At 47.3% G+C, this 19,016-nt stretch overlaps 1 protein-coding gene across 2 annotated transcripts in view; it reads right to left on the minus strand.

Annotated features, from left to right (window-relative positions):
• Nucleotides 1–19,016, minus strand: part of FOXK2 (forkhead box K2) — a 65,859-nt gene that overhangs the window by 8,365 nt on the left and 38,478 nt on the right. For both annotated transcript variants that reach the window (XR_014140318.1, XM_081804178.1), the window contains exons 2-8: nucleotides 17,503–17,697; nucleotides 14,239–14,386; nucleotides 11,723–11,869; nucleotides 6,219–6,412; nucleotides 5,273–5,448; nucleotides 3,933–4,229; nucleotides 3,542–3,751 (exon numbers count right to left, since the gene is read on the minus strand). Coding sequence is in view for 1 of the 2 variants with exons in the window: in XM_081804178.1 (XP_081660304.1) it covers nucleotides 3,542–3,751; nucleotides 3,933–4,229; nucleotides 5,273–5,448; nucleotides 6,219–6,412; nucleotides 11,723–11,869; nucleotides 14,239–14,386; nucleotides 17,503–17,697 (1,367 nt within the window). In the remaining variant the exon portion in view is untranslated. The remainder of the gene's footprint in view (nucleotides 1–3,541; nucleotides 3,752–3,932; nucleotides 4,230–5,272; nucleotides 5,449–6,218; nucleotides 6,413–11,722; nucleotides 11,870–14,238; nucleotides 14,387–17,502; nucleotides 17,698–19,016) is intronic.

The following is a 19,016-nucleotide window of genomic DNA, read 5'->3' on the forward strand; positions in this document are numbered from 1 at the left end:
TGAGCCATAAAGAAGAGCTGACCTAGGCTACAACATCAATGACCTCAAAATGTGATGCTCACTGAGAGAGACCAGATATAAATGGCCCCATGTTTTATTTACAGGAAATGTCCAGTGTAGGTAAATGTCCACAGAGGCAGCAGATTAGTTGCCACCAGGGGCTCAGTAAGAGGGAACCAGGAAGTAGCTGCTTACCAGGTATACAGTTTCTTCTGAACTCATTAGAGGTGATGGTTTCAAAACACTGTGAATGTACTTAATGCCACAGACTTGTACACTTTAAAATGGTCGATTGTGTTATGTATATTTTACTACTATTTTTTTTTAAAAAAAGAAATAGATGATTTGAATCCTAAAGAGATACTAGGTATAAAAGAATTACTGCTAATTTTAAAAAATGACAATAATGGTATGGTGCTTACACAGTACAAGGAAGTTCTTTTAGAGATGCTGAAATATTAATCGATGAAATGACACTACGTCTGGATCTGGGTGGGGAACAGATGGGGGAGAATGGAACAAGATCGGCTGTGAGGTAATTTCCGGAATGTTTGACATTTTCCATAATAACAAGCTTCAAAGAAAAATACCAAAGCTGCTGACTTTCACAACTGATTAATAACAGGTACTGCTTTCCTTTCTCCAGAGTGACTTTCACAGGTAAAGGAAGTCACAGGCTGTGCGCACCCAAACGACACCTGACACTGTGTAAGGAGAGCTACCTCCAGGCCACCCTCCTGCCCATGGGGTCTTAAAGCTCATCTGCCACCTCCTTCCCCTTTCTCAACAGCACCTCCTTCACCCACTGGGCTGGGCGCTGCCGCTGGGGAGGAGCGTGTCGGGATGGCACGTGAAACAAAGGGATACTGAAGACACAGGTGCTGTGACGTGGGATCACTGCTGACCGGATAAAAAACCCTTTCCAAGCCAGTGATTTCTAAATGAAAGACTGCAACCAAATTAAAGAACCAATAAACAGATAATTTAAAATGGTTTTTGCTAAAAGATGACTAAAACTGGAAGGAGTTACAATATTTTTTCCACCCTTCCTTCTTCTGAGAGGGAACAAGGTCTCGGGGCTGACCCTGCGGTGACTGTCAATGATAACTGTGTGGCTTTCTTTAAAGCCCGAGATTAAGAAATTCATCTTTAATACAATTTTAATTTATAAGAATTATATTTTTGGTGGGTTTTTTTTTTGAGATTTATTTATTTATTTTAGAGAAAGAGCACTCATGAGCAGGAGGGGCAGAGAGGGGGCAGAGAGAGAATCTCAAGTAGACTCCACACTGAGCGCAGAGCCCAATGCGGGCTCATGACCCTGAGATCATGACCTGAGCTGAAACCAAGAGTTGGAAACAACCAACTGCGCCACCCAGGCACCCCTGTGTTTTTGGTTTTGATCGACCGTAGTAATAACAATTGATAAATCAACCCTTATAGTCACAATTAAATCTTTAACATTTCTGCATTCTCTTGTTGCAGAGTAAAAAATGTCCTCAATAAACCACATTCAAGCATAAAATATTTGGCATTCATACAAGATCCGTGAGGGCATGGGACTCAGTGACAAGGGCAGGAGGGCCTGTCTGGGTGTTGATATGTTCTGAGAGTGGTTATCAAATCAGGGCAGTATTCAGAGCCAGCAGCACATTTAAGAGAACGGTGTAAAACTTCTAAAATATCAGTATTTTCAATAGTGGACAACTTAATCCTTTGCTTATTAAATTTGTAAAGAAAAATTTTAGATACCATCTTACACATGTGAAAGGGATACACAGGGCGCCTGGGTGGCTCAGTTGGTTAAGCGACTGCCTTCGGCTCAGGTCATGATCCTGGAGTCCCTGGATCGAGTCCCGCATCGGGCTCCCTGCTCGGCGGGGAGTCTGCTTCTCCCTCTGACCCTCCCCCCTCTCATGTACTCGCTCTCTGTCTCAAATAAATAAATAAAATCTTTGAAAAAAAAAAAAAAAAGAAAGGGATACACAGTTTTTCCAACTCCTTCCAGCAGACAGTTGGACATAAAAGGCCACTGACTTGCACCAGTGGTTCTCAGACAAGCTGGAATGTGTTAGAAATGCACACTCTTGGGCCCCCAGGCCACACCTGTTCAGGCAGGGCCTGAGAGGGAGTCACCGGCCTGCACCATGGCTACACACTGAGCAGGACTCCAACCAGAAGAGGACCGACCATCCACCTCCCAATGCCACCTGCTTCCAGCTCCAGGACCCACCAAGTTTGCTGCATCAAGACCAGTCACAGTGACAAACTTATTCAAAGAGAAAAGAGCAAGGCCCAAACAACTCTTAATACTTAGGAGACACAGAGCCCAAGAAGAAAGCATTTTAAATGGGTAACATTGTAAATTTCTCCATTTGTCCACAGGCTGGCATATGTCAACTATTATTTAAAAACAAAGAACTCTCAGGTGGTTAGTCTTCCCCAGAAAAGGTTCCAGATCTTATTCTTCCACTGCATTTGGGGTGAGGCAGAGTGGGAATCTGAATCCCATGAGGTAAATGCAGGTCTCCTCCGTTCCGTAACAGCTCAGTAAGGAGCAGGAGGTCAACACAAGACTTCTGTTCCCTATTCTCTTTCAAAGGAACTGTCTGTGGACACAGAGAGCTGCTTTTGGCCAGCAGCCTGACTCTACGGCTTGAGGTCCTGCAGGCCACTGCTGAGTCCTGATGGACAGCAGGCGCTCCACACGCCTGGGCAAGAAGCCACTGCTGAAACAGCAGCAGCAAGGACACTGGACTCCCACCCTTCACCCTGCTCCACAAGCCTCGGCGAAAGGAAGTTCTCTGTGCCCTTATTTAAAATCCAAGCTCCCCTGGTCTGTCCTGTCTTCTCTACTAGTTTATGTCACAACATTCATAGAGAGCTACGTGCACAGGACTCTTGGCTTCTGTCAGACACACAGGCACACCACACACACGCCCAGAGGAGGGCACTGCCACTGGACAGATCTGCTGAGGCACCCCTCCCAGGGGCATTTCAGCAGGTGGGTACCAGCACCCAAACCTCCTGTTACCTCTAGACCACACCCAGGTATCTACACACGACAAGGCAGGAGTATTTCTCTCTAGGTATTTACAGAAACACTAATCTGCCCAAACGGCTCCTCCAGTGGGATCCCATGAGAGCTAACACCCACAACCACTCGCCAGGTACCCTACGGTACTATCAGGTTTCCTGTAAGTTTAGAGATGCCTTGGTGGTTTAGTTGGTAAAGAATCTGCCTTTGGTTCAGGTCATGATCCCAGCGTCCTGGGATCGAATCCCCCATCGGGCTCCCTGTTCAGCGGGGAGTCTGCTTCTCCTTCTGCTGCTCCCCCTGCTTGCGCTCTCTGACAAATAAAATCTTAAAAAAAAAAAAAAAGGTTTCCTGTAGTCTAGAAATGCAAACATCTCCTCACACAAAAAATTAAAATTGTAACAGTCGGAACCAAAACATGGAACACTGTCATTCATAAAAGGAGAGCAAAGGATCTTCGCTCTTGATATTTGTACCCTATTACCCGCGGAGGACACTGCTTACCATTGTTCACCTGGCCATGGACGGCGGCAGGGATTGGCACCACGTGAGTCCCGTTTTGCGTTACAGTTTTTATTGGTAGCTGGTGCTGACCTAGAGGTGCCTGCTGCACTATGGTAACCGTCTGGACTGGGGTGGTCTGTGGCGTCTGAATGATCCGGCTAGCAGCGCCCAGTGTGGCATGGCTAATCGCAGGAATAGGTTCCACTTTCACTGAAATTTAAAAAGGCAAAGAAATGATACCAACTGATATTACTGGAAAGCTTACAGAAATCTCACCGGGTGGCCAGCAAACCTAAGACATGACATGATTAGAAAAGGTGTCAGGCGAACAAGTCTGCTGGGCATCTGAGAGCCTGAGAAACCACCCGCAGCAACTACTTCTGTTGCTCACCTTTTACTTCTTTGTGATCTCCATTCTCTTGCGGCTCTGCCTTAGGAGGGGCCAGCATGGCCGCCTGAGTGACCACGGCCTGGCCGGCGACAGTGTACGTGCTCGCTGGGGCCAGGCCGGCCACGCTGGTGACGGACACCGCAGGGATCTGGTGGACGACGTGCACCGTCTGCACGACAGGCTGCTGGGAGGTCGAAGTGGTCACGGGAGCAGCGACTGTGTAGGTGACAGGCTTGATCGTTGGCGGCAGCTGCCGCTGCACGGCAATTAAAACGGGCTGACTAGACAGAGGCGAGCCTGTAGCGGACAAGGGAGCAGCGGTGAGGTGCAGTCGCCCATGTTCCTCCAACCGTGTCCCAGAGCTGACCAAGTACAACCACCCACTCACAACACACAGACTAATGAGAGGACGTGCCCCCTTTCACCTTGTAACAGTGAAGTCACACACGATGGGAGAAATGGAGTATTTTAATGGAGATACCTAATTCATGTATCTAACTGCAAAAAATGCAATTCTTGCTCTATTCAGATCTGTTACAACACCTCTTTCCACAGTTCTTTCCTCACGAAAAAGAAAATGTCGACACAGTATATGGGAAGAAGCTACCTACTGAGGCCCAAACAAGGGGGCCATGCTCCCCCAGGATCAAAGTCTTTATCTTATGGTAGGTGCAAGGGAACCGCAAAGTCCAGACACAGTTACAAACTCTGCCAACCAACCCCTGCTCCTTCTGGTTTGGGCACAGAATAAAGGAAAAGACACCCGGGTGACAGGAGTTACACATGGGTGACATGTTGTCAGCATGGTCAGGAATCCCACTATCAAAATGCACATCTTGCAAGCCAAACAGGAACCATTAACAGAATTAGTTCAGACACATTTCCATGCTATGTTATTTCTTGTTTTTTGTTTTTAAATTCTCCAGAGCACGCATTTTTATTCTGCATTGCGACTTCGTAATGAAATGCTCACCTATTCATTAAGTGAACAGTTTCTGCTGTGAATCAGTATCTAGTTTGTCTAATTTGTGTTATTTCTTTGCGTGGGGGATTTTTTTCATAATTTTTGAATGACAAAGGAACTAAGAAACAGATTAATTCTAAATTATTTTAGGCATCTACACAAGCTATTTACATAAAACAATGTTCACTGATTTTTTAGATACTCACAGTGCTATTAGCTTTTCAGAGCTTACAGTAAGCATGCAGGTACTATGCAGAAAGTACCAGGTACAAAGGAGCCAAGGCCTCTGCTGCATTCCTTCTGAGGAGCCTGGCGCCCCTACCTTTCTGACCCACCCCCTTGCCCACCATGCCTGCCCTGTCTCTGCACATCTCACCTGGTGCACTCTGGGCAAACCGTGCCTCCTGGATGACGGCCAGTTTGGGCTGCGAGGCGCTGGGCTCAGGCTCCAGGGGGGCTGGTGAACCTTCCCTCGACAGGCTCTCGGGAGTCTGGGCACCACTGGAGTGAGCAGAGAGCACTCCAGCGTGATTGGGAGAGGCTGGGGCACTTCTGGATTACCAAAAAGAAGACAGTGGATTTTTACAGGTAAAGCACTCATAAAGCTGCCTTGTTTCAATAAAGTGCATTCCGAAAAAAGGGGTGTCATCTGTCTTCTGCCAACCGACTACAGCTCTGTAAGTCCTACTTTCTGTGTGAATGCCCGTGACCTGAGACAGATCCCCAGCGAGACTCACTCAGTTGTGACAGCCAGTGTGGAGTGCTGGGCGACCACAGCTCCATGCCCAGCACAGGCTGCACCGCCGCGGAAGTGGACTGGCTGCCCTCTCGAAGCAGCTCCTGTCCACCGGCATCAGGAGCCAGCAGTGCGCAAGGAGGCAGGGGCTTAAGATTTACGTCATGGTCATTTTGTTTGTTAAAAACAGAGTATCTATAAGCTAAAAATGTATAATTTGAAAATCAGGCAATTAACGTTGTATAAGTCAACCTTGAATGCGGCTTTAAAGAGCTGTTCACATGCCAAAGGAAAGGAACACACACTGCTCATCAAACGCAATATGTAAGGAGTCCGATGAAGCCACAACGGCAACATGGGAACACAGCTTAAAGAAAAGTTCATCAACAATCTGAACTGTTTCAGACCACTATTAAGAAAAAGTCCCTGGGTAGCATCCAACACTTCTTTTCAAATCCCCACCCCAAACATTTAATCATAATGCATTTGGCAATTCCTTCACTTGCAAAAGGAAAATTGACCAATACATGGAAGGTAAATTCACTGACCAGTAAGTGAGGTCTTTTTGTTTGTCTTTTTTCCTTACCTAGAGGAGAGCGGTCCCAGAGGGGTTCTAAAGCAAGGCACGCCCCTAGGCCGTCTTTTCCTAAAAGCCTGCTCTATTAATTTGCTTTCAGAGGCAGGATCTATCCTCCAGAATGAGCCTTTGCCTGGTTCTTCCTGGGAACGTGGTACTTTGATGAAATAACGATTCAGAGAGAGATTGTGGCGAATTGAATTCTATGAAACATAAAAAAATACGTAGAATTCATATATTTCTTTGCTGAGAAATCAAAATGTGCCCCAGTTTTAGTGCCCTGCAAAGCAGAAACCTAGCACTCAGCCCTTGCAGAGGGCAGACAACTTTAAAAGCAGCACTGTGCTGGAAGGAACCAGCCCTTCTCCCCTGAGTGAAGAAGGGGCTCGGGGTGTTTCCCCTCCACCGGAGGCTGACACGCGGCTCTGGGAACAGTGTGGCAGGGTGGCCACCAGGGGCAAGAAGGGGACCTGGGGAACAAGGAAGGGTGGGAAATCGACACCAAAGGGAAGGAGGCAATTTCCAACAGGAAAAATGTCAACTTCCATCTTTTTTCCAGGTAGGAAACCAAGGATTATCACTGTTGTCATCTGACATTTCCTGCGGGCCTCTCCCTTCTTAGAGATGAACAGAGCCAAAATAAGCCAATCCTTTAAAATCTTTTTGAGCACAGAATTAGCTTATAGGAGTCTGTCACAGCCATCTAAAATGAATTAATCCAGTATCAAGTATTCAGTAAACCAGCAAAGGAGAAATATGAGCTAAAGGTTGGGAAGTATTATAGACACCATCTTCCGGTAACAAGAGAACTTTCCAAAATGCTTCCATATCGGTTTTTTAAATTTGATCCACAAAATAATCTTGTGAGGCACATACAGAAAATTTCTCTCTCAACCCCTACTCTACTCTGTTACAAAAAGCTTGGCTCACAGTTTACAGACGATTTCAGGAAAGCTCCCGCTGCAACCTGAATAACTCTTGGCAGCACACCTGATCCTGAGCCCTCCAAAAAGTCAGGAACAGCTAGAGGAAAGTCATGCATCCACATGATTTCATGTGTTTACATTAACGTTTAAATTTAAAATTAAAAAAAATTAAACTACTAAAGTTTCAAAATGGTGGTAACTCAGAGTAAAATTCTGGGCTATTCAAAAATCACTTTAAATTCCCCCCAATTAACCTTCGAACAGAACTGTTAGCCACAGCCTGAAATACTGCATTTGCCAGAGGTGGCTCAGAAATCAAAATGTATCAAATTCTACTTTACAGCCCGTCTCGGGGACTGTTCAAGTGTCGCACCAGTCATGGGCTGTGATAAACACCACGTGGAAACCAGTCACCTCGCTGGCAACATGAAGGTGCAGGCTAGACTGTGTCTGTGTTTTGTGAAATTGTTTATAAATAAATGCATTCTGTGAGATTTAGAATATTTTAATAACCACAGATACTTACTACTATGTTTTATCACAGGGTTTAGCTAATAACCAACAATACCTTTCTATTAATTCCTCCAGAAAATCGAACTGTTACTGGTGCCTCCACCAGAGAAAGAAGACAATCCTCCTCCAAATACATGCAGACATTCTGTGTTTGGAGGAGAAAGAAGGTAGACTCCAAGACTATGGGTTGAGAAAAGCAAACCCAGACCATGACACTCTCCCTGTGAACAAGACAATCCTTACGACTGCCCAGTGAGGGTCAAGAGGTCCTCAGAAGTGACCGCCAAGCCGCAGTGAAGGACGTGGGAGGTGAGGAGCCCCCGCCAAAGGCTGTTAATCCTGTAATGTGGTGTTGCTAGGAGGAAAAAGGAAAGTGAGCACAGGGGGCATCTGGAGGGAGGAAGTGCCACTCCAGGGGACTATGGACCCTCACGCCACCGACAAGCTGTATGCAAGTTCTGAGAGGAAGGAGTTGGTATTTTCTGTCCTGAAAATGCGACAGAACCTATTAGGCACCATCACAACAGGGTCTAACCTCCTCTCCACTCACAATGAGCCTACAGAACAAAGAAGCTGTGATATTCTAGCCAAAAAGACTAGAAAATGTGAGTAAGTAGTAAGAGGTATCTAATGCAGACAGAGATGGAATAAAGTAACTGTATTTCTAAGGTAATTTAAGACCTTTGTAATTTGATCAAGTCAAGCTACATATACTAAAATCACACTGACTTGGACTCTAATGATTCAGAAATTATTATATGCAGAGAAAAGGCAGCTTGTTATTCTTTATAATGAACTACAGAGAAAAGGATCTGCAATACTGAGCACATTCTCTTCCCCCCAAATCCTCCCCTACTCAAGGCTGCTTCCCAGAACCCTGAACAACAGCCCCTCCTCCCTCCCGGCTCCTCAGCTGACCCAGACCCAGGGGAAAGGTGCAGAGCTGGTCACTGTCCTCCATGAGCACCTCTGGCACTCCTGCCTAGACTCTAGTTTCTGTCTGTTTGTCCCAATCACACTGAACGCTCTACTAAGGACTCATAAAGAAACTGATGAGGACATGTCAAGTACCTTCCAGAAGGAGAGTTCAATGTGCAGAATGAGGTGAACCCAAAGCACTCCCGCTATTTCAAGAAACCAGCTCTGGTCCTTTCAGAGGCCCAAAGGCCCAAAATTCAAATCTTCTAATCATAACAAGTACCTCTACTCTGGGCTGGGTAAAATTATAATTATAAACAATAAGAAAACATTCTGGCATAAATAAGCAACCAAAGGAAAGAAATATGCCATCATTCCAGACACAGTCAGATCTTGTTTTATTCTAGAGTTTCTTCTAGACCAATCAAAAAGCTTTGCCATGGGTAGACAATGCAAAATACCAAAAGTAAGCCTGAAAGGTAGCTGTGGACTTCCATTAGGTACTCAGAACAGGCATGGCGGGAGTGTCAACACACACATCTCTTAGGAACTGATGCAGAGCACGGGGCTCAAGCCCACCAGGTCCCATTCTCCCTGCACAGCCACCTCCCTCACCCCACAGGGGAGGGCAGGAGGCAGTCTGGAAACCCACATTTTTTTTTTTTTTAATTTTTAAAAATATTTCTTTATTTTAGAGAGAGAGAGAGCACAAGCTGGGGGAAGGGGCAGAGGGAGAGAGAACCCTAAGCAGACACCCCGCTGAGTGCGGAGCCCAACACAGGACCTGATCCCACGAGCCCAACACCATGACCTGAGCCGAAATCAATCAAGAGTTGGACGCTTAAACAACTAAGCCATCCAGGAACCCCTGGAAACCCACATTTTAAAAATGGGCTGTTTTAGGTGACAGTCTTCCCCCTACTCTCTATGCAAAGAAAATCCTAGCAAAGAAAACAGATCGGGCTCTTTTATGAAACAAGGCTGCAAAATGGAAAGGCTTTTTTGTTTTAAGCCAAGAGTGAGGAAATGGGAATAAGGTCTCCATACATACAAAGACTTTAAACATGGTCTCTTTGGGAAGGGTACCTCAGAGAATTCTCATGACAGAAAAAGGACACGTGTGGGTCAGTACTGGGGACAGCTAAGGACCTCTGAGGACAGAAAGAAACTGAGTGCATGCACATAAATTAAAGGGAGGCGTGCAGCAGGAAATCCCTTTCCTGCTAAAATGCTGGAGCCAGGAGGTGCGAAATGTCTCAGGAGCAGCCTGACATGGGCAAGAGGCGCACAGTCACCCTTACGGACCTTGATCTAGACAGAAAAGATGTTTCAATAAAAAAATTAATGACAATTGAACAGAGAGGGTGCCTGCCTTGCAGCAGTTACGTCTGTTCTCTCCGCTCTCAGCATGCTACGAAGTCACTTCCAGCGGCCAGGGGCAATCAGTGCACGTGGGGACCGCACCTGACCCGACTAACTCCCCACAAGACCGAAGCCAGGAGGAGGCCACCCGGGAGAGCTGGCCTTTGCCCTTCGGCCAGAAAACCACATGATGCTTGGAGGCAGTTCTCGCATCAATGGATGTTAAGGAAACACAGGGAAAGAGATTATTCAAAGCCTGGCCAGGCTTTTCGGAAATACTCACTCCCATTAAGCCCAGCTAACTGCTGTTTCCAATCACCAGAATTCTGCACAGAATGTGCTGTACGAAACCCTACCACACTCCTGACAGGGCATTCTGAAACCTCACCTGCCCACACATAGGAGCTTTGTTCCAGGTACAATCACCAGACACGGACATAGATTATCATCTGGTTCTGCTTCCTCTGCTTTACATTTTCTCTGAAGCACAACCTCACTGTTCTAGATTAAAATATGGTCAGTATCACAAGGATTTCTTGTCCAATGTGCTGAGAGACCTGCCAGGTAGCTGGATATCAAAGTGTTCTCCAAATCCAGCATTTTCCTCACTGCCAACTAAGAAATGCCACCTAGCCGTGCACAGGGAGGCAAGCAGGGTGCAGATGCCCCAGGCTGGGAGGGGAGGGTGGGTCTTACTTTGTACCTTCCACAATCAAAGACCCTTACATGACTAAAGACCCCTTACAAAGGAAATGTTCAGGATTTGGCTGATGGACTATTTTTATTATAACATGTTTATATGTCTACAGGAGGAAGAAAAAAGTTTTTTGCCCCTCATTAAACAGAAAAAGGTTCCCCCCACCTCCATCACTAGGTTATGGTTATGGTTCAGCAAACACATTTCTCAAAGGATCATTTACTCACTAAGCCTGAAAGGAAGACTGTTGCCATTCCTTGTGACTTAATGAATTCAAGAACTGCAAACCAATGTTTCTTCTTTTATTATGTTTTTAATATTCTGTATTTCAGATTTGCCTTTCCCATATTGCCTGAATTAGAGAGATCCTACTATACATCCAGTAAGCAGACACACAGAACACAGACACACAGAAGAAGAAAAAAACTACAGTGTCAAAGTTTAAAAACTAAACTAAACTAAAAAGCTGAACAAGGAAATATGCACTGATTTTTCAGAGTCCTCTGAGAAGGCCCAGGTTCCAGACAGCCCAGGGATGATCTGAAAGCACAGGTGCACAAGCAGGAGGGCTCCCCAATTTACGCAGGGCAGCACCACATTTATCTGTGCTCATGTATGGCCCAATGGGAAAAGGTCTTTTGAAGAAAGGGTTCCTTGATAAAAGTCTGAAAACCATCTCTGTGTAGACTTCGAGAAGCTAGGTACGCCAGCAGATGCAGATAAGGAAGACAAAAGAAAGCCTAAGCGAAGGGCTGGGTTTTTAACTTTCCTTTACTTCAGACACAGGGAGTTAACTGCAATGGTTGAAGGGAAACCTTTCAAATAATCCATGCCTTTCCCATCCGTGGGGACAGTGACCATAAAAACCACAGGCTGAGGTCTGCTTCTAGAGCCACTATTCCTTCTGCTCCGCGCGGAGGTCAGAGCGTGGGGACAGTGGCCTCCAACACTTCCTCCTCCCTTAGCCAAAAAGGGTCTCCCTCTACCTTTGCCCTGTGCCCAAGGTACGGGAAGCAGCTTAAATGTTCTTTCAGTTGTCAATCAGCATCTACCCACATATCACAGCAACATTTCATAACAAACCGAAACAGATTTACCTGCCAGCCCTTGTCCGCTGTCCTGTAGTATGGATAATTTTTAGTGATGTGAGTATAAATTCCATTTAGAGTAAGCTGCTTATCAGGAGCCATCGTAATTGCTTGTACGATTAATTGTGCATAGGAATAAGGAGGCTTTGAATCATCCTGTATTTAAGTTAAAAAAAAGAGATTATTGAAGTTATCAAAATTTTCACTTAAGTTCACTAAAATTCAGGATTGTTGATGTTTTCAAGTGTTCCTCTGAAATGCTTAGTTTTCCTTACTATGAAAACAATATAATCTGATTGAAAAGCATTTGGCAAGTTTATAGGAAGCAAATGGAAAAGTGTACAAGCAGTGTAAAAACAAATATTAAAACCACGTAAGGAGAAACTCCACACGGCAAATATGAAAAACATAAGGAAAACAAAAAAGCTTTTTGACCTCAGTAGAGTCCAGGGCAACACATGTTAAATCATGGCCAGAGGCCTGTCACATGGATCTAGCAATCAAGTGAAGAGTCAGGATGGTGAGGGGAGGAGACTCCCTCCCAGGCCCTGGTGGGTCCTCACACACACGAGGGCCAAAGTGACAGCCACTCAGAACCGCCCCATCCCATCAACAGAGAAGCTCCTCACATTAGGAAACCCCACAGAGGGGAGCACCATATGTCAGACATCGGGCTCCGACCCTGGCGTCTCAGGCACTCGGGCAGGCGCCCGAGTGTGCAGGGCCGCTGTGCACACCGCAGAACATGGACATCCCTGCTTCCAGCGCACTCCAGGCCACAAGTGGCTCCTTGTCACTGTAACAGCTCAGAACCCCACATACATGTGCATAATAAGCCCACTGGGGAGAGGGTCCACCCCTGGTTGTGAACTGGAGAATGTACGAATCAACTTAAATGAACCACGAAGCATAATAGTGAATGCAAACAGGAAGCTGCAAAAGAATATATTCAAGACAATACTTGTTACATGAGGTTTAAAAAATGAGCAATTTAGACATTGCTTAGGGATAAACACAAACGGAGTAAAAGAAGAGACAAACAGAGGACTGACAGACAGACAAGGCAGGAAGACAGACCTGCTAAGGAGAGGAACATGGGCTTTAGCTGCCCAGGCCATGCTCCGTCCTGACAGCCAGCGGTGCGGACATGTTCCACGAAGAAAGACAGAATCATCTACAACCCCAGCACCCCACTTTTAAATAGCTAGTATTTCCTGAGCACTTACACTGGGCTCTGCCCCATCTGTCCTGAGTGGACACACTCTGAGCTCTACACAAAAGGGCCAGGCAGACTGGCACCACTGGAGACCACCCCAGGGACCAGGAGAGAACACGAAGCCTTCTTCACTGCGCTTATGCCATTCAGTGTGTTTCCTTGTTAACCTTTCTTCTATATGTTCCTAAAAACTTTTTTTACTGAAAAATGTAACACAGACAGGAAAGCCCATAATACATCCTTATCAGCTGAAAACAAATTTTTATAAAGTGAATGTCAGTACAACCAACACTAGATCAAGAGAGAACACAGCCCACATTCCAGAAGCTTCCATATGCCCCCTGAGCCCACAGCCTCTACCATTATTCATGATATTTTATAGTGATCACAATCTTGTGACTAATTACAAGTTTTATCATCTCAGAATGCACCCTGAAAAAATACAATTTAGTTCTGACTGATTTTAAATAGGCAAATGGACAAAATGGAATCCTACAGAGGGGTGCCTCTTTGTGCCTGCCTCCCCTGCCCAGCACACCTTGTGTACGAGGCTCCTGGCTGCAGCAGACAGGCTTGGCTACGGTACATCCATTCCATGGCCATGTCGTGTTCTACTGCGCAAATACATCACATTTTATACACAAGTAATTAAAATAATATTATGCATTGCTTTATGCTTTTCACTCAGCATTATGCCAAGGACACTTCCACGTTGTTAGCTATGTTGCATGATAGTCCCCTGCTTGATCATTCTTCTCTTATGGGGCACTTAGGCTGCTTTAAATTTTCTATTTTATATAAACTTATGTTTGAGATTTTTGCCATTTCCTTTAGACACAGTCCTAGAAGGGGCATTCCTGGGTCAAAGAATAAAAACATGCAGGGTCACAGCGTGGACCATCTCAAAAATGTGTGTTCTGTGCACACATGCATTCAGACAAAGTGCACGCACAACCTTCCACATCTGTGACAGCAGGACGAAATCCCAGGAACAGATTCCTGGGCCACAGTGCACATCTCCTTGTGAGGACCACAGGCTTCTCTTGTCTTTCACCGGCTCAGCTCTCAACACCTGGGTCCACAGCTGCCAATGGGGAGCACCCAGTGCTAAATGACCAAAAGAATTCAAGACCCCCACCCCAAGAACATGCTCAATAGGGAGGGGCCCCACAACCAGCCATCCATCCACTCTGACGTGCACTTCTCAAAGGCCCTGGTCGGGGTGTTCATAGACCTGCAGATAATGAAGTGAGGATAGCTGGCTGTGTTATGGCCCCTGGGTTCTGTTTCAAGGCTATAAAACATTTACCTTTGGGCTGTCTCCACCAGAAGCTTCCTTTTCATTCTCTGGCTGTGAGTTGTCGGCCATTAAATTGAGGTCAGCTGGTATCACACGGCCCATTTTGTACCCCGAAGACCCTGCTCCCCGGGGGCTGGATGGGCAGGAGTTTGCAGCACTGTGGATGGGAAAAGGTCACTGCTATCAGTCTATTACAGAACATATGTCACACTGTGCTTCCATGACCCGTTCTAATTTCAAGTACAAAACAGGAGCATATCAGAATTTCCTATGGAACATGGCCTCACTAGTTCTCTGTGAAGGTTAGGGTCACTCCAGGAAACACATGGAAATCACGTATCTGCTGCACATGTGTTATTTTACATAATCAGAAAACAAACTCTCAAAGGGGGTGGTGGTCCACCTGTTTCACCAGTGAGGAAACTAAGGCTCACGATGGTTCTGGAACTTACCAAGGACACAGAACCAAAAGTGATGGCCCCAGGGCTCCAGCCTGGCAGAGGGACACAGAGCACATGCTCCGCTGACTCCCTTCCCATCAAGGACATGGCCTCCAGCTACACCAGAAAGGTCAGGGACAGTCTGGAGAGAGAGGAAGGCGGCCAGGCCAAGCCCAGGCAGCACACAGAGGGGATGAGGCCGTGGACATGGACCCAGGCAGCATCAGGCCCTGGAGCACATGTGTCAGGTCAGCTGGACACAAGACACCCCAAACAGAGAAACAGGAACCTGTTTTTTCCCGATTATTTATTTATTTATTTATTTATTTATTTTCAAAGTAAACTCTACCGCCAACATGGGGCTGGAGCACACAACTCCAAGATCAAGAGTTGCATGTTCTATCGGCTGAGCCAGCCGCACACCCAAGAAACCCATTTTTAAAAACGTGTGCTTTTTTTTCACCAGGCAGGGCTGGGGTGCTGCTTCTTGATCTCGGTGATAACTGAAGGCCATCCATACTCATCTGTGGTGATTCCCCAAACCGCACATTTGAGCTCCTGTTCCCTTTTCTATGCAGGACCAGACTTTAAAAAGAGAATGAGCCACGGAAGCAGGACACCAAGGTAAGACAGTCTAAGAAATCCATCCAGTTATACAACAGTATGTGCGGTTAGATCGGAGTTGTATTTGGGGGGAGGGGAAGACAAGTATTGCAAATATACAGAAAATTTCTGGAAAAAATACCTAAGAAACAGGAGTTACCTCCAAAAACCTGAGCTGAGAGTGGAGCAGGAGAGGCAAGGGGAGGGGGCGACACGCTCCTGGCCTGGCACCCTCCGCAGCAGTACCAGCCGCTCCCCCAGGAGCACGCACTCACTGGATGGGTGTTTACTTCAGGTCAGGAACCACTCTCAAAGTACCGGGAGAGGAGTGGCAGGACTGCGCGGAACCTACACTTCACCGTCTTGAAGACTAGCTAACGTGTAAGTGCTGACGTGGGGAAGGTGAGTGGCCCTACAGGGCTGGACGCTGGGTCTGGAAAAGGCAAGTCGGCTTCACCATAGGCCGTCCACAGTCAGGCTCCCACATGGCTGTCTTGCCCAGTGAGGGCACTACACCACTCAACGCTGGCCACAGTGTGAGGGACCGGGGCGTGAGGACGGATGACGAGCAAGGAAAGTAAGAGGAAGACAGAGCAGAAGGCGAGGAGAGGCTGGGTCAGGAGCTGTTTCCCTCCCCTCCCCCCCCGGCCCCCCGAGTGTCCACGCCGCTTGTCTAGTGAGTTGGGGTGCCACCTCCACGGCTGCTCTCCCACTGTGGGACACAGGGCTTGCTCCTCTTCCTCTGTGAACTAGCGTACTTTCACACAGTGCTGAGCAATAATCTGGCCACGCGGCTGCCGGCAGCTGCCTCTGCACGGACACAGTGGCTGTTTGGTCCACACAGTCACATGCAGACGCAGTCAGCTAAGTGGGACAGCCAGCAGAGCAGCCACAGGAGGAGGCAGGGGAGGGAGGGGCCGACGGCCGCTGCCACGCAAGACACCAGGCCTGCGGCCGCAGGAACACAACCAGTCCACTCACCACTCCCTGCACTTACAAATAAACCAACACACACAGCCTCCCAGAAGGCCTACTGCTGATGCTCACTTTTAAGACAGGAAATAGAAGTGTTCAGCTGAAAGGCGTAAGCCAGAGCCTCCAGTTCTCCGTGTGCCCTCCCTGGCTCTGCCACACGCATCGTCAGCTTGGGCAGACGAGACAAACCCCACCCCGCCGCCCAGCCGTGCCCTGGACAGACCTGGACGGCAGGGGCCTGATCAAGAGAGCAGCATGGTGTTCATTCTGCACCTCCATCTCCATCACTCACAGCCAAGATCACTCCTCCCCTCTTCCGAGAGCCAAGAGAACCTAGCGGACTGACACCTCACAGCAGAGTTCCACCTCAACCACACGCAGCAATCTAACCTGCTCCAAGCACACACGTCAGCACGATCCTGTGGCTGTTCTTGACCTGACCCTCGGCTACTGTCCCCTGAGAGCTCAGCACAACCTGACCATTGTACTCTGGCTTCTGGCTTCTGCACCGACAGTGTGCCCCAAAGCCGCTCACCTCTGCTCCCTAAAACACCCAGTCTCTCTTAAGACATGACGAACACAAGTTTGTCGCTTCGCTGTGATCAAACTCATCAATCTGAAGTATAAGTCATCAGAATTTACATGAAATTGCAGCAAACTCGGGGTGCCTCAGACGGTTAAGCATCTGCCTTCGGCTCAGGTCATGATCTCAGGGTCCTGGGATCGAGGCCCACATCGGGCTCCCTGCTCAGTGGGGAGCCTGCTTCTCCCTCTCCCACTCCCCCTGCTTGTGCGCTCTCACTCTTTCTGTCCAATAAATAAAATCTTAAAAATAAAAAGAAATTGCACCAAACTAAAAAATCTCAAAATGCAAATGAAAACATATCTCAGAGTTTAGACCAAAATGGTAATCACCTGCCCCTTCAACTTAAACTCAAATACAGAGAGTCCCTAAGTGAAGACCAAGAACATTTGGGAACTGTGTTTCACACGCAGGAAACTGGGAGCAAAGGGTGTTCGAAAACTGAATGGCATGTGCAGCGCCCTCACACCTCCCTCTCCGCGTCGTGTCCACCCCAGAAGGGAGCGGCACTGCTATGTGCTCCTGCCCGTTACTGTGACTTATGACGGCTTCTGCAAGTCCCAAGGCAGGAGGTGAGGAACGAAACTGGGATGTGGTCATGGACGGCTCAGCAGGCACGCCCCTGCAACCCGACCCTATGGTGACCCCCACCCACCACGTAAGCTGCTGTACCTGATGGTTCCCGTGGGGGAGGGAAGGGGACTGATGAGGTGGGCCATGGTGTCTGGAATGTTGATGGTCAGGGGCGAGATGTGGGCCTGCACAGGCTTCACCGGGGATTCGGGGGCCTCCTGCTTCTCTCTCTTCTCACTGGACAGGGCAGTGAACGTGATCTTGATGTTTGTGCTCGGGAACCTGAACGTGCACCTGAAAAAGAAAAGCCAACTGTCAGCACCTGTCTGCCAGACTGGAGGATGGGGTGTCCCACCCGTAGCAGGACACAGAGCCCAAGTGTCCCCAAATGCCACTGGAGCTTCATCTTCTGTGGAGAAGCCCCCGAGAAGCCCACTTCAAGCTCCCCGCATGTGTTACGATTCGCTTAATGAATGAAACCACAAAAAGGCATTTCATGACTTTAAAACACTAGTAAATAAATACGTTCTTTAGACCAGCCAAATATAAGGAGAAAAAAGACTCAAACGTGACTTAATCTGCATTATTCCTTTGCAAATAAATACACAGGTCTATCTGGGTCATTAAGCAACGTAATTTTGTGGCTGTTTCTTAATTAAGAAAGAAAAATCATTCCTTTTGAAGAATCCTATCACCTTTTTTTTTTTTTTTTAAAGATTTTATTTATTTATTTGAGAGAGAGAGTGAGAGAGAGAAAGAGCACAAGAGGGAGGAGGGGGAGAGGGAGAAGCAGACTCCCTGCCGAGCAGGGAGCCCGAGGCGGGACTCGATCCCGGGACTCCAGGATCATGACCTGAGCCGAAGGCAGTCGCTTAACCAACTGAGCCACCCAGGCGCCCCCTATCACCTTTTTTACTGAGCAACAAGAGCCAGAGATTAAATTTTGGAGGAAAAGGTTTACAGTTCAATACTGTGGTTTACCTTTAATATAGCTTCCTTGATATAACTGAAGTATATTTATTTAAAAAAAAAAAAGTAATGCAAGCCAAACATCTTTAAGGAATAAAATTTAAAAATAGCTCCACAGACTCCTGGTCTCTCCCTGATCTCACATCCAGTTAAATAGTGCCTGATTTGTGTGTATATAAATGGCCAAACAACCAGCTGATGGTACTCAGCTGACCTCTGTATATCCATCCAGGGCACCTGTCTTGGTGGTCAGCTCCACCTGCCACGGAAAGATCCAGCATGTGCCATGGAGAGCAGAGGTCCCTCCCACTTCTGGTGACATTTTCAAGGTAATTCTTCCCAATGCTCTAGTTGAGGGCTAGAAAGGATGCCATTTGGCAAGGTTTTGACACTTGCTGCCTGGTCTCCTCCCCCTACACTCCCCCCTTCGAATGCACTGACATCAGGTTCCCTGCCTCTTTACTTCCCTCATGAGGCACACCAGTCAGTCCTGCAGCCTCACTGGACAGAGCAGAACCTAAGTGACTGCCTCCTTCCTGGCACCCAGCACCCACACCCTTCCCTGTTCCTACCTCTTGGGGCTCCTTTTCAATCCATACTGGACTCTCCTTTACATCCCCATGTCTAATGCCCCAGACCAAGAC

This window comes from Leptonychotes weddellii, chromosome 15, assembly GCF_054177405.1.
Source record: "Leptonychotes weddellii isolate Sample4059 chromosome 15, ASM5417740v2, whole genome shotgun sequence".
NCBI lineage: Eukaryota > Metazoa > Chordata > Mammalia > Carnivora > Phocidae > Leptonychotes > Leptonychotes weddellii.